Source organism: Pleurodeles waltl, chromosome 11, assembly GCF_031143425.1.
Source record: "Pleurodeles waltl isolate 20211129_DDA chromosome 11, aPleWal1.hap1.20221129, whole genome shotgun sequence".
Taxonomy (NCBI): Eukaryota; Metazoa; Chordata; class Amphibia; order Caudata; family Salamandridae; genus Pleurodeles; species Pleurodeles waltl.
Window position 1 is genome coordinate 823,956,250 of NC_090450.1, and position 24,854 is coordinate 823,981,103.

Sequence of the window (24,854 nt, forward strand, 5' to 3'; positions counted from 1 at the left end):
GTTGTTTCTGTTGGGGGTGTTTTTCAGTTTTACATTCCCTTTGCTGTCTGACGGTTGGTTGAGATTGCTTCCACACACACCTTGTGCTGCCTACCACAGTAGTAAACCCACCTCTACCTTATTGACCCGCATGCCTCAAGGCTGAATTCGGTTTGAACTCATGGAATGTCAGCTGCCTTCTATACTGTATAAAATGCACGGCGGTCCTCAGATTCCTCAAGCATCACCAGCCAGGCACTGCACTCTTGCAGGAGACCCATCTTGTGGGCTCTCTTTGCCTCTTCTTACGCAGATTTGGGTATGACCAAGTTCTTCACTCAGGTTTCAGTAGGACAACCACATTGGCTGCTAACATCCTTCTTGTGAGATGTTGGACCATTCCCCCCTGTGGCTTTGGGTAGGGGCCCCAGGGCACTTTCGAAGACCAGTGTGGCATCTTAACGCCTGGTTCCTCACAGATCAGTACCTCGACCACTTGTTGAAGAACTGTGCTTCTACTTTGAAATTATTGAAGGGACGATCCCAGTGGTGGGCACTCTTTCCTGAGCGAGCAAGCTTTGATCCGGGGATGGCCAAAACGAACCTCAAACACACAGACCTAGACAGATACCGTTGCATGATGGAGCTTAAGTCCTGTGTACTTTGACTGGAGTCAGCAATGGTGGCAAAAGCAACCAAATACCTCAGCCAGTAGTTAAAATTTACAGGGCTTCCCAGCGTCAACTCGTGTTTCACGAGGCCCATCAATACTGGTGTGCGTCCATTCAACAGGTAAATGAGCAGTGTTAAAAGTGGTAAGCTCCTATACAGGTTGACTACCAGGAGCATCAGTCCTGGCTAATCCCTTCTATTGATGACTCGATGGGGAAAGAAGTTCACACCCCAGAAGAGATCGCAGGTGTATTTGCGAACTATTATGAACAACTTTATTTCCCTGGTGATTGAGACCGGTCGGCAAACTTGTGAATCCTCTATTGTCTGAAGTCCCCCTCCCTTCTCTCACTGAGGCCCAACGAGCAGGTCTCGATTATCCCACTGCTGAGGGTGAAGTACTTGATGTAATTCGAGATCTGAAAAGGGAAGACCCACAGCCCGGATGCTTTCCCCCCTTGAATATTACTCTAAACTCCGAGATGTTTTTGCTCCGCATCTACTGCAATTGTACAAGGAGGGGGAGGGGAAGAGAGTTATTTTCCTCCAGATCTTGAATTAGCAACTATCATGGTCATCCCTAAATCGGACCACCCGGCGACCAGCTCTGCCTTTTTTCCACTGCATTTCCATGATTAATACAGATATATCAGAATCTATGCCAAGATCTGGGCGAATGGGCTGCAGCAGGCCCTTGAAACTCTGGTCCACCCAGACCAATGTGGTTTAATGCCCAAATGCAGCACTAGTGGAGCTCCCACATGTACTCCTGTCATGACCTACAGGCCCACTTTAGACTCTCCCACACCCAATTTGATAAGTATTTGCAGCTGAGACATGCACTTGGGCCTTGTCAAGCACACTTAATTGACTTACCGAGTTTAGTCCCCGGGAAGCAAAATTGCTGATGGGTGCCCTGGGCTGGGGAGGGGTCTCCCAGCACTACTGCTCTTTAGTCTGTAACGTCCCCGAGGCACCAGACCAGCTCTGGGGTAGATGGGAGCAATGGATGGGAGGCCTGGTGGACATAGAATGACCAGAGGCGTGCAAGCCCCCCGCCCCCGATACTTGCTATTTCAGCACGGCTGAGGATGATCCAGATACAGTACCTACAATTAACCTACATGATGCCACAAAAGCTCTGACACGGAGGCATTCTCCCCTAGCCCAACTGTGCCCGTTGCTCCTTCCCAGGGGACGATTTCTTTCATATGATATGGCTGTGCTCTGTGATCACAAATTACTGGAGACAGATTGGCGGTCCCTAACTAGAATCCTAAAGATAGGCCATTACCCTGACGACACAAGTGTCTCTTCTTGGTCTTATGGATGAGTTTGGGGTGTAAAGGGAGATAGAATGCTGGTAGGTCAAGCAACATTGGTAGCCAATTGAGACATAGCAACAAATGTAAATTGCCCCAGCCCCAGAGGTTGGCGGTGTGGAGATCCAGTATGGACCGGTGCGCCAAAAAGGAGAAAGCAAAGTACATTGTTAGAGGGTGTCCTCGAAAGTTCCATAAAATCTGGGGCAAATGGTGGGAGTATTATGGCTTGATAATTGCTCCGGAGGCTGCGTCTGCACAGTGATTGGCTTCCCCGTGAGCTATAGGGGACTTGGGTGGGGAGGTGCGGTAATGACTGGGAATTATTTCTCTTTTACATTTTTGTTATTGTGCTTCACTTCAAAAATCAATAAAATGTGTTTATGAAAAAAGTGGCTTATATGTTTTCCTAAAACTTTTATTGCTCTCAAAAATAATTGTTTTTTTTCCCACAATAAAAGAGTATATTTTTCTTTCATCTGTGCTTTCTAAAAGAGTGCTTGTGAATCCCGTGCATAGGCAGTATTCACTCCTTATGACTTTTAATGAAAATCCCCGAGTGGGGAAATAACCAGGCAATAGGGACAGGTGAATGGGAGGAAGGAATCAACATTCTCAAAAATACATGACAGTAGTGAAATTCCTGTGTGGCTGAGTTGGTGTTAACAAGTCTAACAAAACTACACTGACCACATAAATGAACGTAACTTGTTTTCCATCACCCTGGCAGTTGACTGAAGGCAATGTTTCATTTGGACAGAAATGCTTGACTGGGCCGCAGGCCACTTGTTTCCTCAGAAAAAAAAGTCTGTCAGTAAGTAAAGAGTAAGCATCTTTGCAACTGTGTTTCTGAAGTCCATCCAATGAAGGCAGGCAGGACTTTGAGTGGCAAACAATGTGTCAGGGATTGTCAAACAAATGAGATAAAATTCTACTCCCAAGTTGCCCAGTTCGTCATTGTTCAATTAGCCTAAGTACATCTTCTACAAATTACATTTTCCTACTATTACACTAACGTTTAATATTATAGATTTACGCACCACAATAGGCACTCTTTGCCTTAACGTCTCAATGTTATTGAAGTAGTGGCTAGAAGTGGCTTGAAAGGATGCATTAATTTGTCTCTTGACTTCCTTTCCCTCACCATCACATACCCTTGTAATGTGTACCTGCTGTCTAATGACTGCGCCAGCAGACACTAAAAATGGAAAGCAGGTAGAGGCAGGTAACGTTTCACTGTGCACTTCTGTTCAAGGTGAGGAAAACATTCCCAACATGTGGAATTTAACTGGGATTAAATGATAACTTACCACTCTTTGTTGCTATATGAGATCAAAATCATACCATCATGACTGAAACGGCTTTAATAGTTCCTGTCTGCAAATGATGAATTAACTTATCTTCCTAAGCTGTAATAATGAAAATCATTAGCCTCTTTTGCACACAAATCATTACATCAACAATTCTTCAAATGGGCAAAAGAAAAAAAATATGTACTACTCTGTTGGTTCTTTAAAAAAATTTAAAGACATATTTGATCGGTTTCTGCTTTTGATCTCTTTTCTATGGGAAATGTGCCTGAAAAATAAAAAAATAAAAAAGTGAGGTTTCCCTTGATAACCTGCACATCGGCCATGCACTGCCTCCCAACCCACATGGCTCTCTAGCTTTGATGTTCACCCTCGAATATGTGAGTGTGCACAAGTTGAGTAGGGGAACTTAAGCTTTATAGCTTCAGTGGTTGCAATAACCAAACCAATGTCGTCCTTCTAAAAGTAGTGCCACTTGGAAATGTGACTCTTCCAATCACGTACCGGTTTGTCTCATGTCGAACAGTTACAAAAGTGTTTCTGCTTGTACGGGGCTAGTCGCAAACTTGCAAATAGTCTTTTACTCATTACACTAGGCTAAATCATCAGTTCGTAAGCACGTCATCATTATGACAGTGATGAAACTCAAACATTGCAAAACACGTGACTGATGGCCATCTCTGAGTCAGCGGCCACTGGTTTCAACAATCATGTTAAAATCGCCACAGACTTGTCTTAAAAGATTATTTAAATAGCTTGGCTGTAATAACTGAAAAGTGCACTCCTGCATTATAAATGATATGCCAACAGCGTCTGCTTGATTTAAGGATGATCACTAAAGGCCACGGAAGGTTAAAGGTGGGCACTATTTTATCATGTAAATGCCGCTTTTTTAGCCATTTCTTTCAGGCCGTATTTTTTAAATAGTTATTCTGTGTCCTCAGAACTGGGGACAATCAAAGAGGTGACATAAGAGGTGACATAAAAGTAAACGTATGATATCTATCGAAGTTGATATAACTTTGAAGCATTTTCATATAAACCTACTAAGCATGCAAGATAAATCATCAGATATGCTTCAAACGTTGTGTGAATCACATCTTCGCACATGCTACACAGAACGTGACCTAGGGAATTAAACTCGGTCTCTCTGGTTACAACAGGATAAGAAGCAAAGCTTTTGCATGCAATTGACAACAAGCCGGAAACGGCAGTCTTAGATGAATTCTGCAATTATAATGAGGGGAGGAGCAGGTTCTCACCATTAGGTTTGTCTGTGTACATAGATCTACGACTGTTTGGTTTTTACCAGTCCCTTCTGTACCAGACAGCGATAGAACTCCTGGATGTACGTGTAAACACACTTCCAATCCGGCTCTCTCATCCGGACCATGTCGTCGACATCCAGCAACTGGGGACACTCAGCATGCTTCCTATGGGTGTGGGAGGGGAGGAGAAGGAATAAGGGAAGGAGCAGATGAACACAGCCCAGTCAGAGAAAGAGAGAGAGAGAAAGAGAGAAAAACAAGAGAGAAAAACATCAATCCTATTCACATTCTCCCAGTGCCAAAACATTGACAAAAAGCATGCTTTTGGTAATCGTGCAAATGCGCGTTATTCTACTGGTGCACAAAAGAGTGATGCTTAACCAAATACCTAAAACAATGCAGTCAAGTGAGAACATTCAGGAGCAATGTGCAGTCTATCGGCAGCCTGCACCAGACAAACACAGTGGAGGTAAGTGACTTGTGAGGGTGTGCAAGATCACAGGACGCAGGTGGAGATCATCGCAAACTAGGTAAGAAAAAGAAACAATGGTCTAGCAACACAGTGAAGGGAGTTAGAAAAACAGTGATCAAAAAAGTGAACCAAACACAGATTTGTACGAAATCTGAGTTAATATAGCTATATATAGGGTGTATCTCTACCTTCTAGAGTATCTCGCGTAATATATAGGTGGAACAATCTCCATCCTATATATATGCATCAATATATAGATGTGATGGCTTATTCCTATATATCTGCATCAGTATATATGGGATAATGAGCTTGCCCACTATATTTGTATTAATATACAGGGATGATTGATCGTGCCCTATATATTTTAATTAACATGCAGTGAAGGGTGATGAGCCACACCTATATATCTACGTCACTATATAGGGATGATTATATATCCTCATATTCCTAAGTGAATACTCACCAGTGACAGACCAACCTCATACAAAGGGGGTAAATCGCCCCTATATAATAATGTAATTATATCCATCGATATGCATATCTGTGGCTTTTCCCCACATAACTGCGTCAATATGTAGGGGTGGTGAATCATCCCTATACAGTATATCTGCACCAATAGAGTGAGGTCATTAGATCCTTTTTCTTCTAGACCAATATACAGTGAATGATGGATTGCCCTTGCACATGTGAATTAATATACAAGAGTGACGGATCACCCCTGCGGATCTGTATCAAAATAAGTGAATTTTCCCTCTATAAATAAGCATTTATAGGGGACTGCGTATCTCTATATATCTGCATCAATATGTTAGAGATGAAGACTCCTCACCTTCATTTCAGTACATGTGCAGTATATAAGATGCAACAGCTCTTACCCATTTTCAGTTCTTTGGCTGACACACAAAGCACTGGTTTCGGGAAGGAGTGATGTGAAATTCAGTACCGTGGCCGAAGTTTATTTTGATTCATTAAAAGTTAGCAAACCACAGTGACACCTCAGTGTACCCCAAGCAAAGCAGAGAGAGCCTGGATGTTGCACCAGCTGCCTGTTATCCACCAAGAGGACCCGCAACAAAAAGGAGATCTTTATACGCAGTCAGGACAGCTGACAAAGGAATGTCATATCGGACCCCGAATATCCCTCGTCCCTTTGTGCATTCCTTAATGAGACAATGCAGAGGGTTTGGATGCAAATCAGGCTCGTCACTTCCTATGAGTTCATGTCCTTCTGCCCTCGTTTAAAGGTTTCCTTTGGCTGTCAAAATGCATAGGTGGTCCTCTTGAGGGAGACAGGTGTTTGGTGCCACACTGAGATAAAGACGAGTAGACACCACATGAAAGAAAAAACAAAAAGGTAGAAGGAAAGAGGGAAAGAGGGTCTAATCGAAATGTGTTGTCCAACAGATCCTCCAGCACTGTTTCAAAAATGGTGTTGAAGGACTTTCTTCGAAGCTCTGCTGACTGTTGTTTGTATGCTGGATGCCCGTCAGTCCGCTCCTTCATGTCTGCTCGAGCATCATACATTGTCCATAGCTGCTACCAGCCTAAAAATATTTTTTTTCTTTACAAATCTGCATTGCGTTTGAATCTTTCCACACCATAGGTAAGCGAATCATGCTTACAGCAAGATTTTCTTGACTGGGATTAAGGGGTTGGAGGTTGACGGGTTATACTCGAGAAGGAGGGATAAGGAGTCCAAAAGAAAAGTAATGAGGAAGGGGGTTTGTAAACTCACCATAGTAGTGGTAGTGCTCAATGATTTTGTGAACCAGGTGCCGGGAACACCACTGGTCAGTTTTAACCACAGATGGACTTACTCTTAGATCAGTCAAGTTTATTACCAGTGAATCTCAAAATGAGTCACCTCTAGCATGCCTCTGAAACAAACTGCCTCAAAGACAAATTCTTATACACAATGTATTTTTTTGCTATTCTTTGTTACCTAATAAATATTACCCAATGTAGATTAAAAAATTAATGCTATTGTTAGGGTGACGTTATCTCTTAAGAAATATTCACAGTCAAGAATGAGACAAGTATCAGTAGTGAATGGATTACCAAAAGTGCGGAAAAAAGTTTAAAAATTATGACTTAACAGGAAGCAATTAGCACTTCAAATGGGAAGTGTGCTTGCCGTTTATTGCCCCTAACTGCTCCCAAGTCTCATACATTAGGTGTTTTAAGAGTAAGACGTTTATGTGGAATAGAAATGGCAATTTTGAGGCGAGTGAGTAGTTTCGAAGAGCCACTGCCAACTGCATAATGGACGAATTACTTACCTTCAGTAATGCTTTTTCTGATAGAGACTATATATGGACAGATTCCTCACCTTAAAGTATTCCACAGGCTTCATAATATATCCGGAAAATCTTGAGCAGTACCTCTGTGTATCGGTAGGTGGCATCAATCGGCTCTGCCTCGGAAGTGTTGTGCATGGTGTCCATACTGGTGCTGACATCAGTTTCTTTCATTCTTTCATGAATATTTCTCCACCAAAAATGTAGAGTCGTGTCAGAATCATTATTTGATGAGTGTGCAGAACAGGATGTTAGGGTGAAGAGCGAGCCTAGTTTACAGAATGGGGCTGGATTGGGGGTTTAATTAACATGCTCTTCTAATAGAAACATTAATCACAGCTTACCTTACCTTAGAACAGATACCCAAGTAATACTTACCCAGGTCTGCAAACTGGCTAATACCAGGATATCCTGGAGAACTGAACAGACAAAATGCCTGTCTTGGAGGACCTGACTATCCAAGCAGTACTGCCTTGTAAACATGTGGAGGAGAAACCCTCATAACGTCTGGGCAGATGTCCAGAACAGGTACCCTGGGTGCCACTGCAATAGTAGCGGCCTTGGCCCAGGGAATTGAGCCCGCAAGTCCTCTGAAGGCTGCTTTTTAGATAGTGTGTAGCAGATTTTAATGCAGAGTACAATCCAACAAAGATGGTTCTCTTCTGCACTGTCTTGACCTTTTTGCTACTGCAAATCCAATAATAGTTGATCATCCACCTGATGGTCTTTGGAACAATCAATGTAAAAGCGCAGAGCCCTTTTTGGATCCAGATGGTTGTCTCTACTCTTCCTTAGAAGGATGAGGTGGAGAGAAAAATGCTGGCAACGTGACGTTTTGGCCAATGTGGAAAGGAATCATCACATTCGCTAGGAAGAAGGCACAAGTCCGAAGAGCCAGTTTTCTGGATAGAAGCTTGTGTATGGAGGGTTAACTGAAAGAGCTTGAAGCTCACTGACCCTCCTGGCTGATCTAATGGCCACTAAGCAGACCATCTTAAGAGTCAGAAGTCTTAGCTTACAGCTATGTAGGGGCTTGAATGGGAAGCCCATGAGAAACATTAGGACCACATTAAGGTCCCACTGGGGCATGATGAATGAATGAAATATTGCAAACCCTTAAGTAAACATCTCAAAACCGGTAACTTGAACAGTAAGGGCTGATCAGGCAACTGTAAGAAAGGCAATATGGCTAAAAGATAACCTTTAACTGTACCCTTGGCTGGCTAATGACAGTACAAACAAATACATTTCTGACAAGGGGACCGAAAGTGGGTCAACCTGATGGGAGGAACACCAAGCCATCACAGATCTTGAGAGGAAGATCAAAGGCATTTAACTGCCGCCACTCAATCTCCGCTCATGAAGGTAGTGTTTATGCAGATTCAGGTGCAGGTCCCTGCCCGGCTTTTGTGACAGGAGATCCTTCCGGAGCAGCAGCCTGATCGGACGACAGATGCTCATGCCCTTCTTATCCAGTCAATAACCATTACAATGAGTTGGATCCAATCAGTCCTGAACTTGGGGCAGGAGCGGTATCAACAGAAAGGCACACAGGAGTCACAGATTCCAGTCTAACAGGAACACGAGTGACAGCCGTATTGGAAACTCCAGCGCATAAAAGTGTTGACATTGTGTGTTCTCTGCAGTGTCAAATAAATCGAACCAAGGTTCTCCCCATTCTCGGAATAGACCTTGTGCCACCTTTAGAAATAGACACCATTCGTGATCTGCAAGGTATCGATTGCTGAGTTAGTTTGCCCCGGCATCAGAGATTCGGCTAGGGGTTACATGATTAGGAAGATGTCTTGTCACTCCAGCCAAGTTCAGAGGCACAAGGTCTCTTGGCACAGGGTCCACTCCACCACTCTGGCTTGTTTGTTGCAATACCACATGGCAGTGGTGTTGTCCCCGAACACATGAACCAACCTTCCTTTGATGGATGGGAGGAAGGCTTTAATGCCAAACAAACACCCTCAGCTCAAGGAGATTTTTGTGCAGCTAGAGCTTTGCCTAAGACCAGAGTCATCTGATCTCCACCTCTCCCAGATGGGAGCCCCAACCTAGAGGTGATGCATTGGTCACCACTGTGAGTTCTGGGTGGGGAATAGAGGGGGGTGGGGGGGCCTGCTGCTGGTCCAACTGCAGTTCGTCAACCACCACAGCAGATCTTTCACAGTCTCTCCCAAAATCTGGACCAGGCTGGAGAGATTCACCTTGTGTTTTGCCTATTGGGACTTCAGATCCCATTGTAGAGCCCACATTTGCCATTGAGCGTGTTTCAACAGCAGGATGCAGGAGGTCATCGTTCCCAGCAGCGACAGTGTCAGTCTCAATGAAATCCAGGACAGAGGTCAAAACATTGGGATCATATCCTGAAAGTCTTGAACTCTCTGCTCCAGGCAGTAAGCCATGGAACTGTACAATGTTCAGAATGGCTCAGATGAAAGGAAGTGTCTGAGAGTTAGTCTGGTGTGACTTCGGCATGTTGATATTGAATCCAGCAAGTGCAGGAGGTTCATCGTAGTGTGGCGGTGCCCACCTTCAACAGCCAGTCATCAAGAAAGTGGACCCCTGTGACCCCTGACCTCCGCAGGGGTGTCACAACCACTGCCATCACTTTCATACACACAAACGGGGCACTAATGAGGCCAAAGGGGAGCACAGTGAACTGGAAATTCTCTTGAACTACTGTGAACTGCAGGTGACGTCTGTGGACCTGCAGGAATGTGGAAATATGTGTCCTGGAGGTCCAATGCTACCAACCAGTCTCTGGGGTCCAGGGCAGACAGAACCTGAACCAGCGTGAGCATCTTGAATTTCTCTTTCCATAGAAAATTGCTGAGTGGGCAGAAATCTAGTGCAGGACAAAGGCCTCTGGGTTTTCTTTGGGACCAGAATGTAGCAGGAATAGTAACCACCCCCTACGTCTGATGCTGGCTTCATCTCAGTGGCTCCTTTGGTCAACAGAGACTGCACTTCCCAATGGAGCAAAAAGACTGTGCTCCATCAGCTTTTGGGGGATGGTGGCAAGGGGGTGGAGTCTCCAGGAAGGGTAGGGCAAAACCCTTCTGAACAATATATAGCTGCCACTTGTCAGAAGATATTGCTTACCATTTGGGATAGGTGGTATCTCATCCTTCCGCCAACAGGATGGGAGTGCTACATAGAAAACCCACTACAGAGGGTTTGAAGCTGCAGCAGCTAGAGGGGTGGGGGAGTGGACAGTACAATGAGTGTGGGCAACTCAACTTATATGGGATCTGTTTCGCCAGCCACAAAAGGACCAGAACGTTTTCTCGCATGGTGAAAGAGTTGGGTTATGTGGACGCCCATGGAAGCCCGACCGTGCTAAAGAAGGGCGAAAGGACTGCTGCTGGTGGCATGAGCCCAGGGAGAGGCCCAGGGATCTGGTAGTGACTCATATCTCTTTGAAGCACTTGGGCGCCATGTCACCCTCTTCACCAAAGGTAGAGGCATGTCTATTAAGTATAACTGGACATCTCCTAAAAACCCAGTGGACTACAACAAGGAGTGGCAGCGGAGTTCCACTGTAGAAGCCATCATCCTGCCTAAGGAATTAGTGGTGTCCAATCCACACCGAATGGTGAACTTCGCTGCACCCAATGCCTGGTTCTGGATGGCCAGGCCTTCCTCAAGAGGCATGGGCAGCAGCTACGAGACCAAATCCCACAAGGCAGGGAAGTATCATCCCAAGAGACATGCAGTATTTACTGACCGCAGTGGCAAACTGGTGGAAAAAAAGTATCCAGTCTCTTGGATTTCCTACTTACCGGGATGGTAGGGAACGCGCTTGAGTTTGTCTTGGCTGTCAAGGCCCTTAATACCAGGCTCTCAGGACAGGGATGCTGTGATAGGAAGTCCGGGTCTTCGGGGAGCGGGGATGGCATTGGGCAATCATTTAGTGCACCTGTGCAAGATTTGTCCTAGGCCCTAAGAGAGGAGACCTATGAGGGCTGCGTTAAAAGGAAGCAGAGGCTCTGCAGAGCTCACCCCCGTTGAAGCACCTGCCAAGACATTGGTCTTGAACTTGCAGTTGAAGTTGCAGGTCAAGAACCTCCACTGGTCTAAGCATCATGGTTGCAGTGGATGCACCTTCCTCTCTGGTGAGGTTTGGAGGAGAAGCCAGGCCAGTGTCTGGAGAGGTGTTCAGACCACTGGCATCCCCCATGTCCTCATACCAGTTTTCATCCTGGTAGGAGTCACTCTCCATGAGACTGTAACAACCTACATCATCACTTCACACCATAAAGGCGGGCCTGCCCAAGGGTGGGAAGTCTGGATGAGTATGATATGGATGGTGCAGGTGTTGATATTGAACAGCGTCGAGATGGCACCATCTCTGAGTCAGAGAGGAGAATAGGTTCCTCTTTGAGTGGGGCTGCTGACTGCGCCAGCTGGACTGGGAAAGGTGGAGGCACAAGAGTTGGTGTCAGTATGGATCCAGAGCCGGCTACAGAGGGCTCAGCTAGCGTCGAGGGCAAGCCCTTCAACAGTAACCCAGTAGGGTGCTTCTTGGCTCCATGTGGCTCGGAGGTGCTAGAGGGAGTCGTAGGTCCAGAGATGGAGTGCATGGCATTGTAAAACTCCTTGAGTTAGATAGGAGTCGTATAGCTCGAGGGAACTCTGGAAAGCATGGATCGAACTTGGACACCAATTCTGCAAGTGTAGTTCAGGAGCGGGTTCTAGAAGTACAGCGCTACTAGGTGTTGCCGAAGAACACTTTGACTTCTTGTGCTTCTTCGACTTACAAGACGAGTACTTGGGATGGGAAGATGATCGGCTATGGGAATGGCCTTGAGATCTCCCTTGGGAGCAAGACAGGGATCAGTACGGAGCCTTCTTTTGGCTTCATCGCCCATTCATGCATCGCTTTTGGTGTGGAAAGAAAGGAACTGATTTAATCACACCGGGGTGGCACCTATATGGGCATTGCGCACATGACTTCTGACGCAGAGCCGATTGATGCAACCTACCGCGCACAGAGGTACTTGTCAAGATTAGTAGGATCCACTCTGACGCCTGGGGAATAATCTTTGCAGTTAGAAGTCTGTATCAGAACCCAACTGCATGTTTACATACTGTTGCAATACGTTTTACCATATTTAAAGCAAGGTATTTTTACTCAAGTTCTTGTCAAAAATGTATTATGCACATAATCATCTGACAAGACCTTCTGCATTTTCTAAGGATCCACCTGAAATTGATCTAAAGGCCAACAAGTTAATTCTTAATAAAATAATAGAAGGCACATTTAAACTAACAACCATCGCCATCTTAAGAGTTAAAACATCATTGATGAGGAAGAAGAGATGTGGCCCAGTGGCTAGAGCGGGCAACCTTGAAACATGGGGGTCCAAGTTCGAATCCCTGATTCAATGACTGGCTTCAGTGCTTGGCTAAACACTGTGTGATCCAGGGCAAATAACATAAGTTATCTGCCTGAATGTTAAAAAAGTATTTGAATAATCCCCACTTAAGGTATACAATCATGTGGATCGTCTCCCATGTATTGAGCAATGTTCCATTGCTTCTTTGCAATGTTTGCTCTATATACATACAAATATAAATGATAAATACATATTGATTTTATAAACACATGTAACTTCTACTCCTCCTTTCCCAAGTCATTGACAGACATTTGAGTTGACTCAGTAAGCTACAGGTCTCAGGTGATGTGGAATATTTAAGAATGTGTCTAGGCACAGGATTTTGTATTGAAAGGACATGCTTCCCAATTCAAATCCTATGCTAGTGAGCACGTACACATCTCTATTATGGTGCAAATATTGTTTTTGGTTGTAGGCAGTCAGTTTGTTCGCCATCACAGGAAAGAGAGCAACAGCAGGCTATTGTTAATATATGGCTCTGCCATGCTTTCTCCTCCTTATGCAATGCAGCCTATCAAACTCCAAATTGTTCCAAACAGTGGAGTTGGGGGTGCAGGGGTAGGGGGGGGGAACCTATCTTGCTTGGAGTCCCACAAGTCCTTAAGATGTCACAAATCATTTGTTCTTCTCCCATTCTACATGCGTAGAAGAAATACTGTTGCAGTCCGGGGTGGGGTTCTACTGGCTGGGCTGTCTTGGCTCTGTGTTTCCCTGAACCTCTGTATGCTGCTCTATGGTGGTCTAATAAGGGGGATTTTAGTAGGTACTTCTCTGGAATCCAATGTAAGCCTCTTGCTTGGCTAGAGATCTGGACAGATAGTGCAGTTCCCAGCATGGGGGCAAACTCAAGTTCTGTTACTTGCCTGGCAGGGGCACAGTTATTACATGGTGAGGTCCCTGTGAATGACAACAGTGTTATTTAGGGGCCATCAGGAAGTGGCTATGCTGTACTGGATATGCAGTGTGCTTCAGGTTCAGGGTCATTGCTTATCAGTTTTCAGTAGGAAAGACCTCGGTTGCATTTCTTTGTGTATTATGGGGGATTTTATCCTTATCTGTTTTGCAGTGACTCCTGCCTATTGCATAGGGATTCTGTGCTGCTGTCAGTAAAGGACCGGAAAATGGCCAATAAAAGAAAATTGGTCTGCTTCTCCTGGGGAGGCGTACTCTTATGCAGATAGTGCCTTGGCTGGACTTTGAGGGCTTTATTCAAACTATTATTGTGGAAACATTTGCTGACCTCATGGCTTAAGTGAGGGGTAGCAGGTAGGACTTAGTAGGTTGCCCTATGGCCTTTTTCAACTTCCTGGATGTCCTCTGAATACAGAGCGACTGAATGCGCTACTCTTCCTTACTCCCTAGGTGGTTTAAGATATTTTCCCTGGTTCTGGGCTATATGAGAGAAAGTCATGCTCTGGGGTGAAGGTCCCCAGTACCAGTTTAACCAAGTGTTCTCAGTTGTTTCAGCCTGCTCCCTAGTCGGTGTCCGTGATTCTAATTGTGAAGGAGGCCAATCTACAGGAAAGGAAAAAGATGGAGAAAAACGCCATTCCCAAGTTCCCAATCAGTAATGTATCCAGTGAAGAATCTTGATCTCCCTCATACTGTTCTTGTGGATGCCAAGCTGCCCATTGTGGCTGCTCCTCCACTTCCCGTCGATCCTATTGACAACAAAAGAAGACATTGAGGTGCACTAATTTAGGACTCAACCTTGCCACGAAAGCTACACATGGTCTACATTTGCTTCCAAGAATCTGCTTAAAGATTCTCTACTCTGCTACACTAGCTGATGCAAACTGTGCTGACCTTTTTGTCAGGATAGAACTCCAGGTTCAGTTTTTGAACGTGTACCTTTCGATTCAATTCAAGGTGATTGTCTCTGCTTCTGGTGCTGCAGGGAGATGCAGTTTGAGTGGGTATCAGTGGCAAATATGGACCTAGACCTCAAAGGTGGGCAGGCTCCACTAGGTGGTGGTACTTCTTTTCCAGGGTTTATCTTGTTTGGTCCACAATTGCATGGCTTACTTCACAGGTCTTTCAACAATTCTAAGTATGCTTTGCCTTTCATTAAAGGTTCTAATAGTGCAGGGTTTCCAAATCATTTTCCAAGGAGGGTCACTATCAACATCAATATCACGCTTCTTCAGGCCAGTCACAGGGATGGAACAAGCTAATTCAGGGCCAAGGAGTGGAGTCCTGCTTCAAAGTGGTTTGGGGCCATGTGGGTCCACCCACCATTCATTTTCATAATTCCTGACTACTCAGGGAAGCAGACAGTGAGTCCTGGGGAGGGCTCGCCTACAGGAGACTTGGACTGAAATGCACAGCTTCTGAAAACTGTGTACCAGGGATATCAGAACAAATGTTCTTCTATTCCACCTGATTACAGTAGTGTGGTTGCTCCATGAATGGCTGCAGCGGGAAGATGTTAGGTGCTTGGAGCAGTGGACAAGTCAGTAATCTCCCTGGTTCTCAAAAAAGATCGCAGGGTGTTCTGACTGACCATCAACATGAAGGGGGTGAATTATTCTTCCAGTGACTTATTTGAAGATTAACACCCTCCAAGACATGTCTTGGGGTTCCTGATCAATGCCTCAAAGTCTAGACTGGTACTGACTCAGAACATGCAGTTCACTGGGACATGCAAGATGCCATTGCCACTTGTCACAAGTATTCCACTATCACCCTTTGTCTGTCTTTCACAAAATTTGCAGCAGGCCCAAGTCTCCGGTGGTGAACTTGTTTGTGAGCGCAGAGAATGCCTCATTCCTGAGGTTCAGTTTCTGGCACCTTTCTGAGGGAGTGAAGGCGATGCACAGACCTGTCCATTGCCAGATGATGTGTCATTTGCCTTTATTTCTTTTTCAGATTTCTCTAGTTTTTTATGTGCCTCTTTCGGGTGCAACAGAGGGCTTTGCTGGTTGTCCTTTCCTGGCTCCAGAAACCTTGATTCCCAGGAGTCTAGACACTGCAAGTGTCTCAATCCCCTCTGCAGTCACCCCCACTCTGGGCTCTGCCCCTGTAGGAGAAGCATCTATTGGTGCAGTGGCTGAATGCCTAGGCCTGGTATGCCTGGGTCTACCTGGGGCAGTTCAGTGTAGCTCAGACCTCTCGCTTGTTTTCCACCAGTTACCAATAGGCTTTGGGCTAGAAATGGTGTGCTGGAATAGGAGTTGTTCATTGGGTGAGTCATTTGGTTTTCTTGTTCCAGTTCCTTCGGGATGGGTTTGTGTGGGGTTTGTCACTGGCCCCTTTGATTGTCCAGTGGGAGACAATCAGGATCTTGCAGGAGTCTTGCCATGGTATATAGTTGGTGGACTCTTTTGCTTCTCAGTTTCTTGAAGGTTTCTTAATATCCTAACTGCCTTTTTCAGAGGTGGGGAAGAGGGACTCTTTCTTAGGATTTGCTCTTGGTTGTGGCTATGTTCTTCCTGCTCCTATTGAGCCTTTGCAGGAGGTTTCCTTTGGGTTGCTCTCTATTAAAGCATTATTCTTGGTTGCCATTACTTTTGCAGGGGGTTTGAGGAATTCTGGTGACTGATATATCAGGTCCTCTACCTTACAAAGTGTGTTCAGAAAGCATGGTCCTTAGGTTGGGTCCATGGTTTATATTAAAGTTGGCCCCTCGTTTTTATCAGGACTCAGAGATTGTGCTGCTTGCATTCTGCTCTAACCCTGTGACCGAGAAAAAGATTGCATTCCATCGAAGTGTGTAGGGCTCTGTTCATTTAACTGGATAATAATGCTACCTTTAGGTGCTGTAATAACCTCTCTGACGTTTTGTGCTCTTTTGTCAAGGGCTTTGGTCTTCTGATGGTCGTCTGAATAGGTGGGTTAAATCTACCATTTTGTTGATATATGTCTCCAAAGGCAGAGCTTGCTGGATCTGGTGCAGGGTTTCTTTACAAAGGCAATGGCGGCTTCCTGGGCTGAGGCCCAAGATGTTTTCCTTTAGAATATTTGTTTGGTAGCCATGTGGACATCGTCCTCTACTTTTATGGCCCATTACCAGCTAGATGTGGGGTTCCAGTACCACGTCTTTCACCCAACATTGACAGTTGAGCAGTGTTCACTAAAAAGTCACATGCGTGTGGCACGCTGTTTGTTGTGCATGCCCATTTTGTTTGGTGAGAGTTTAAAGCTTAGTGATCACTTGGTTAATCCCTTGAGAAAGTATGGAGACTAGGATGGTGATCAGAAGGTAACACTTGGACTGCTTACCAGTAATCCAATTACTCCGATCCCCCCTTCCTCGCCCCACAATTTTACTCCACATTCTCTCTCTACTTCATCTGCAGCTATTGCTTGAATAGATATATATCAATAGGGTTTCTCAGATATTTGTTTCCTCAATAGTACGGCCTGGGATGAGAGAGGGGGAACGGGAGTAATGGGATTATGCTACGTAAGTAAGCTAGGCACTTGTGGCTAAAGATATTTCAGTGGCAGCGGCCAAAGATTTAGTTGTTTTTACCTCCATGTGTCATGTGGTTTGGCATGGTTTAAGCAATCAGCCTTGAGCAACTGAACCTCATGTTGAAGCCGGGGACAGACAAGGAAAGAAGTTCTTCAGATATTCAGGTCTTTTACACAATTCCCATCATCACTGCAATAAATTAAATGCATTGTACAGGAACATACCACAAAGGATTGGCTGCCATCTGTTTCTCACACTGAGCCAGTTGCCACTCTGGAATGAACTGAGGAAGGAACCTTTGAACATTCAGAATCGCCACAGCAGCCAGCCATTTTATTTCTGGGATCTTAGTTTTCTCACTTTCACTAATATTTATTTATATCTTTGTTGAATAAAAAAATAAAGGAGAAGATTTATATAGCACTGGCATTTGCCTAACTCTAGGCACTATTCACCTACCATTCACACAGACAACCTAGAATAAAAGAGGTTTCAACATCACCCTGAAGGCATTCATTGATCGATTTAAATGAAGTGGAAGAAATTTGTTTCGGATGCCAGAGGAGTGGACTTATTCTTCCCTTTCAAGAATCTCCTCTTGGACTGCTGGTTGCTCCCTGAAGGAGGTGGGGCTATTACTACTGGTTTTATGTGAGAAGACTGTTTAACCTTTAAAGACAGCTTTAAGAGAAGGGGTGGTCTCAGTGATATGGTATGGATGGCAATCAGTGACTTTGCTATAACCATGCCAGTATTATACTGTGGCAAGAGCTCATCCATCAAGGCATCAAAAACACTTTCTTCCAAGTCAAGGGGAAGTTGGTTACTTTTTCCTGGGCTTTGGCTGTAGGCTTATTTCAGCTGCCTATATCAGAATTTTGTTTTGTAGAATCTTAGCCCATATTAAGCATGACGTTTTACCACACATGAGTATAGTCTGGGAGTGAGAATGTATATCTGACAAATTTTTCCAAAGACGTAGCCTGTAGCTGACCCTGAAGGCACTGGCCTGCCTCAAGGAAAGATTTGTTAATTGGTACATTTTCTTGCCATAGGAAGGATGACAATCAGTGGAGGTATCCATAAGAAATCAAGTATCAAGGATATAGATTCTGATATCAAAAACACACTTTAGAGAAATGCCCAGATGCAACAGACTGGTTGATGCTAACTTCTGTTCCTACAGGAACTGGTTGAAGACGGAGACAGGAAGGTTTTCGTAATGCCAAGTACAAAGGGCCTCTGCTATCAGGGTGACTGCCAAGCCAGACTGCCACAATTGCGTTTCGTGAGAGGCTAACAACAGGGCATGGTGCCTCTCTGTGCACCCACCTTTTTCTTGTGCCTTGTGTTTCAGGTCGACTGATTTGTCTAAACAATGGGTATAGGCAGGTTTCTTGCAATGTTCAATGCACTGAAGTTCTCCACTTGCTGACTAGACAGTGTTCCGCCTCTGAACTACCACTTGCACAGCACTGGAACTAGCTATGGCTGATTCTCCTGGTTTGCAACCAGGGCACAAAACTTGCTCAAATCATCAGTGCACTGGGTCTGTGACACCACAGCCACAAGAAGAAACTCGCCATCCTGGGGTGCAACAGCAGGTTAAGACACCCAATTATTTATCTGGACTTGGCTTGATGGTGCAGTGGAGTCACTGAAAAAGGGTCTGGTGTTAGGTGCTTCCCCATGATAGAATCCAACTGGAATAGGCTGCCAGTTACTGCCAGAAAAATAGGTTTGAAAACCTGTACTTTTTGTTTTCCTGTACTTTTTTTTATTAACACCAATTTGTTTAGGAATGAGGACGATCTGTACGTGGAAGGGTTCCTGGATATGGTACATGCTCACACTCATCAGCAGAAAGGCTGCTCAGGCTTAGCCCAGTGGCTATGACCTGTATCTTCCTATCAAGGATGATCCATCCATACAGGCAAAGGACCGTTGCCCCCCTACTGCGAGCCACTACCCTGCAGGCTCATTATTTCTACCAATGTATATACTTTCTCCATTCTTCCATTTACTTTCCTTCGTTATGGTGCAGGCTACAGAACTGCCTCTTACGGCGTGCAGTGGGTGGGTAGAACAGCTAGCTGTAGCTGTGTTTCAGTGAACATGTCAGATTAGCTGGTGTTTTGCTATGAACAGCCTGACATGAGCAGTTCAGGTTACCACATTCAAGGCTACCAGTGAGTTGCATGAGCAGAGACACAGCCCCATCAGTGTTATATGGAGTGTTGTGTTTGCATGCCCGAGCCAATACTAGCACTGCTCTTATGCAGTTTAGTACTAGAAGATGGATGAGAGCAGGGCTTGAATTGGCTGCGGTGCTTGGGCCTTATGTTCCCCGGGTTCAAGAAGTACTTTGACGGAGATCCAGAGTGGACGGTGCCCATGGTTTTGATTGTGTCGCCTTCGTTCACGTTGGCCCAGACGAGCAGGGGGTCGTAGTTGAAAGTGGGTGGAGAGTCTGAGGAGTCGGTGATTGGCGGGGCGGTCTGGCTGTTGAAGCTGTCATGGATGTCTGTGATCTTGTGGTGGAAGAAGGCGGCGAGGGAGTTGCACAGTGTCTTGTGAAGGTGGGATGTCGTTTGTGCTGGAGCTGGGGTTGGAGAGTTCGTTCACGATGTTGAAGAGCTCCTTGCTGTTGTGTGCGTTGTTGTCCAGGCGGTCTTTGAAGGAGGTTTTCTTGGCAGATCTGATGAGGTGATGGGGATTGCGGATGGTGTTCTTGAAGGCGGCATGGTTGTCCGGTGTCTGTTTGAGGAGCCATTTTCTCTCCAGTTTCTGGCAGGTTTGCTTGGAGACTTGAAGGTCCGAGGTGAACCAGCTGGCTCTCTTGTTGGCACCTCTGTTGGAAGGTTTATTGAGTGGGGCGAGAGTGTTGGCACAGTCGTCGATCCAGCACCAGAGGTTGCAGGCTGCGAGGTCGGGATTGGTGGGTGTTTTTTGGGCGAGGCTGGTGTTCAGCTGGTCTTGGCTAATTTTGCTCCAGTTGTGGCAGGGGATCTGTTGGGTGCGGTGGTGCGTGGTGGGTTTCTGGAAGGTGAAGTGGATGCAGCGGTGGTCGGTCCATGGGAGTTCGGTGGTGTGACTGAAGGTGACATGGGGGCTAGCGGAGAAGACGGGGTCCAGCGTGTGGCCAGCGGAGTCTGTTGGGGTAGTGACGAGTTGTCTGAGTGAGAGGGTGGCGAGGTTGTCGATTAGGGTGGTGGAGTTAGGGTTGGTGTTATTCTCCTGGTGAAAGTTCAGGTCGCCGAGGAGGACGTAGTCGGCGGAGGTAGGGTGTGCCTGCTGACAAGGTCGGCGATGGAGTCGCAGAACTGAGGCCGTGGTCCGGGGGGTCTGTAGATGAGGGTTCCTCTGAGGGTGGTGCTGGGGTTGGCGTGAATCTGGAAGTGCAGGTGTTCGGCGGTGCTGAGGATGTCATCAGTACAGGTCGTGACCCTGATGGTGTTCTTGTGGACGATGGCAATTCCGCCTCCGACTCCGTTGGTGCGATCCCTGCGGGGGATCTTCTAGCCATCCGGAATGGCTATGGCGATGTCTGGGGCCGAGAAGGCATTCATCCAGGTCTCCGTCAGGAAGGCGACGTCCGGGTGGAGGTGTCGAGCAGGTCCCAGAGCTCGACGGCGTGTTTGAGTGCGGAACGGGTGTTAAGTAGGATGCATCGGAGGTAGTTGTGGTCAGGCTTGGCAGGAGGTTTGGCGATTTGGAGGCTGGTGAGGCTGCAGTTCCGACAGGTGAAGGGTCCTTGGATGTGCTTAGGGGAGGCCAGGAAGCAGGCGTGTGCTCGTCCAGTGTTGAGTGCGCAGAGGGTGCTGGCGGTGTAATAGCGTTGCTGGCAGTGGTGGTCTGGATGCGGACGGGTGCAGACAGGCTTGTCTTTGGTGCGCCTTCGGCGTGTCCTCTGCACGTCTGAATAGTGGCAGCCATATAAGGGGAGGCGGGAGGGAGGGACAGCAGGGAGGAGGGAGGGTGCAGGGAATGGGCGAGCGGGGGTGCGGGCTGCAGGGACACAGCGGCAGGAAAAAGGGAACTGAAGTGGAGGGAAGGGGCGGGACGCAGCGGCAGGAAAAAGGGAAATTGAAGTGGAGGGAGGGGGCGGGGCCGCAGGGACGCAACAGAGGGGAAATGGGAAATTGAAGTGGAGGAAGGGGGGCGGGACCGCAGGGACGCAGCGGAGGGGAAAAGGGAAATTGAAGTGGAGGGAGCGGGGCGGGAACGCAGCGGCGGGGAAAGGGAAATTGAAGTGGAGGGAGGGGGCGGGCCGCAGGGACGCAGCGGCGGGGCAGAAAAAACAAAAGGGAACCTGGAGCAGCAGCAGCACCAGCACCCGGTGCAGGGGAGCGACCTGCCTAAGGCAGCCATCCAGTGTCCAGGGTCCGAGGCAGACATGACCTGAGCTAGGGTGAACATCCTGAACTCCTTCATGAAGAAGTTGAGGAGGCACAGGTCTAAATTAGGAGGAAGGCCTCTGTCCTTTTTGGGCACCAGAAAGTACCAGGAATAGCAACTATGATATACTTCTGATGCAGGCACCCTCTTGGTGGCCCCTTTGTCCTAAAGGGCTAACACTTCCTGATGGAGCAAAAAGAGATGGACTGCTATTGGTCAGTTTTAAGTAGGAGGCATGGATCGTGGGGGTACGTGGGTTCCAGAAAGGACAATTTATAAAACCCACTTGTATGCTGTTATGGACAGACTACCAGTGGACCAGGTCATTAAGCATCTTGCCACTGGGTGCAGGGATGGTATAAGGGAAACCAAAGGTGGTTTTTGGGCTGTGGCTGCAATTTCTTTAAAGGGTAGGGCTGGTGAACTGGTCTGGTCTCTGGCTGGTAGCGTCATGTGGTCTGTGAGAACTGAGTCCATGACCACAAAAAGGCTAGAAAGCCTTTTGACCTTGGTGACTGGGCAGGAACGGGGACAGTTGGTAGCCCCTTCTATAGCCAAAAGGGGACAATAAACAGACTGGGTTATGCGGGGGTCCATGGAAAGACCTAAAGACCTGGCTGCAGCTCTGCAGCCTTTAACCGCTGAGTCCAACACTGAGCATGCCTTTTTGCTAAAAAGGCAAGAGCCACCAAAGGGTATGTCCATGAGGGAAGTTTGGACATGCCCTGAAAAGCCAGTGGTTCTCCACCAGGCATGCTGTCCAAGTGCCACTGACGACACAATCACTCTGCCTAGTAAGTCAGTCGTGTCCAGTCCACATCTGATGGTGACCTTTTCTGCATCTCGCATGCCAGCTGTTGCTTGGGTGAGTATGACTCGGGTCTCGTTTGAGACCATGGCCAGCACTTGCGCAACCTCCCACACAGTGTAGGTGTATTGGCCCCAAAGTCATGCGGTGTTCACTGACCGCAGTACTAGGCTGTGGGAAGAGAACACCCTCTTGCCAAAGGTATACAAGCCTTTTGGAATCCCTATCTGGTGGAATGATAGTGAATGAGCCGGGAATTATTCTGGAGGTGGAGGCTTGACTGCCACCAAGGGCAACTGAAGATTCAGGATCTCAGCTGCCCTCTGTACCACCAGTTCAAAAAAGGGTCCCCCCTTCGTAGTTATGGTCGGAAGAGAGACCAAGCTAGCGTCTGCCAGTTCCTCATACTAGTTGTCCTCTGCTTAATCTAGGAGGGTGATAAAATGCATAACGATCCTCAGACTCTCCCAATTGCCTCCCTCTTCAAGCCTATCAAAATAAAAATATACGGGCTCTGGCTTGGAGGGCCTGGTACCAGCCATCGCTTAAGTAGATGTCAGCGCTGATCCAGCTCAATATCAGAGTTGGAAATAAAGATGGGGTCGGCACCACAGCTGGCCTTCAGCAGCACCTGGAACAACTCCACTGGAGCAGGCTCTGCGGAAGATCACAGTCTAGTGGGTGGAGCCGCTCCGGATCAAACACCGGACCTATGGGCCTGGACTGGCACCAAAGACTAACTTGCCAGCGGGAATCAAGAAGGGGCCCATCCCAAACCTGTGGGGCCTTAAGGCACTCCAGAGGGGTTGGGCCATCCAGATATGACTTACATGGCCTCATAGAACTCCTTGAGTTGGGCTGGGGTTGATCCAGCTCTGGGAGGTATGAAGTGGTTACAGGCATAGGCTCCTGGGCAGAGCAAAGCCTCGAGCGGTGTCGCCGTTCTTGAGCCTCGTGTGATGACTTGCAAAGAGCACTTCAACTTCTGTGACTTTTTGCACTTGTGGGACTTAACTGATGACTTAGACTAGGAAGAAGACTGTCGGGAGCGGCTCTACGAGTGGTCCTGAGACCTACTGCATGACCATGAGCATTACTGGGTTGTCCAACGCCAGGTGGTGAGGAGCTTCATGAAATGTTCCCTCAGCGCCTTCGGGTTCATTGTGTGGCATTTCTCGCAGGCCTTGGAGTTGTGGTCCCGCTCCATGCGCCACAAACAAGCCAAGTGTGGGTCTGTCACAGAGATATGCCTGTGGCAGGCATCATAGCATTTAAAACATGTTGGTTTCGAGGGTGAAATTATTCGCACAAAATGTAAAAAAAAAGCTCAGTCAAAAAATGATTGGGGGTAGCTCTTACAGATCTGTGCTGATTGGCACAGAAAGAAAAGAACTCATGTCAGTACGCTGGGGTGGTGCCTGTATAGGCACCGCATACATCACACATCGTGTCTGCCAACGTCGGCCTCACATTGGTGAACGATGCCAACTTGGAGCCGAATGGGGCCAGCAGTTGGTGCGTCGAGGTAGAGCTAAAAAAAATCTATATCCAGTCTGATGCCTGGGGATAATTCTAAGGTTGAGAATCTGCAGCTAGAAGTCTATGAGATGGAGGTGGTATGCTTATGTTGTTTATTCTATTTTGTTACTAGAAAGACGTTATGAAGGCGCAAGACCATGATGATCACTGCTGCCAAGTATACTACTGTATTAACTCTTAGTTCAGTTTGTCACAAAATGTTGGAGTGACAAGTACTCCATGTACTAGGGAGGGGGGCAGTCCTAAGGCATTGTACTGAAGTATAGGGAGAGAAGTAGGGGACTGACTTGTTGAGGGTAATGGGTTAATTTGTGTGCCTCTTGACCACAGGACCTGGAAACCAAGTTAGTTTTTTGGCTGGGAAGATTAGCATGGCTCTCCTTTGTTGACTTGCAATGCAGATAAAGCTACAAAATGCTTTCTGAAACGTTATGTGCATGTGAAGGACTTAGGAGACAGGCTTAAGAGGGGAGTGGTGATACCAATACTACAAGTGAATAAATCTTACATAATAATCTTACAAGAAACAATAGTTCCAAAAAACACAACTGTTTGTTTGCACATAAAGGACAGATGCATAGCTCCCAAGAATTGGTGATCTTATTTAGCAGAAATCCTCCACTTGCTGTGGACAAGGTATTGGTGGACTGCCATGTCTGCTCGGCAATGGTATCCAGAATATGGGATGGGGACACGGAGGTGTGTGTAACAATCTAAATATCTCCTTTACAATGGTTAGACTTTTTAAAAAAAACAGTAATTTATTGCCATTCCTAGAGTGATCTGGTGATAGCGGGAGAGATATTGCTGATGGAGGATGCAGTGTATTGTTTTTTGATGAAAGGGATAAAATGAGGTGACTCAAGTAAAGTAAGGGTATTTGAGATGTGTCTGGGCCTCAGCAATGTCTATAGATGCATACAAGTGGTGATAAAACAGTGTTCCTATTATTCAGGTTAGCATG

At 46.6% G+C, this 24,854-nt stretch overlaps 1 protein-coding gene across 4 annotated transcripts in view; it reads right to left on the reverse strand.

Annotated features, from left to right (window-relative positions):
- SMTN (smoothelin) overlaps positions 1 to 24,854 on the reverse strand; it is a 777,537-nt gene that overhangs the window by 87,094 nt on the left and 665,589 nt on the right. The window contains exon 20 of one of the 4 annotated variants that reach the window (XM_069214659.1): positions 4,546 to 4,716. The exons of the other annotated variants lie outside the window; for them this stretch is intronic. Within the exon in view, the coding sequence (XP_069070760.1) occupies positions 4,572 to 4,716 (145 nt within the window). The 3' untranslated portion in view covers positions 4,546 to 4,571. The remainder of the gene's footprint in view (positions 1 to 4,545; positions 4,717 to 24,854) is intronic. 4 annotated transcript variants of the gene reach the window in all.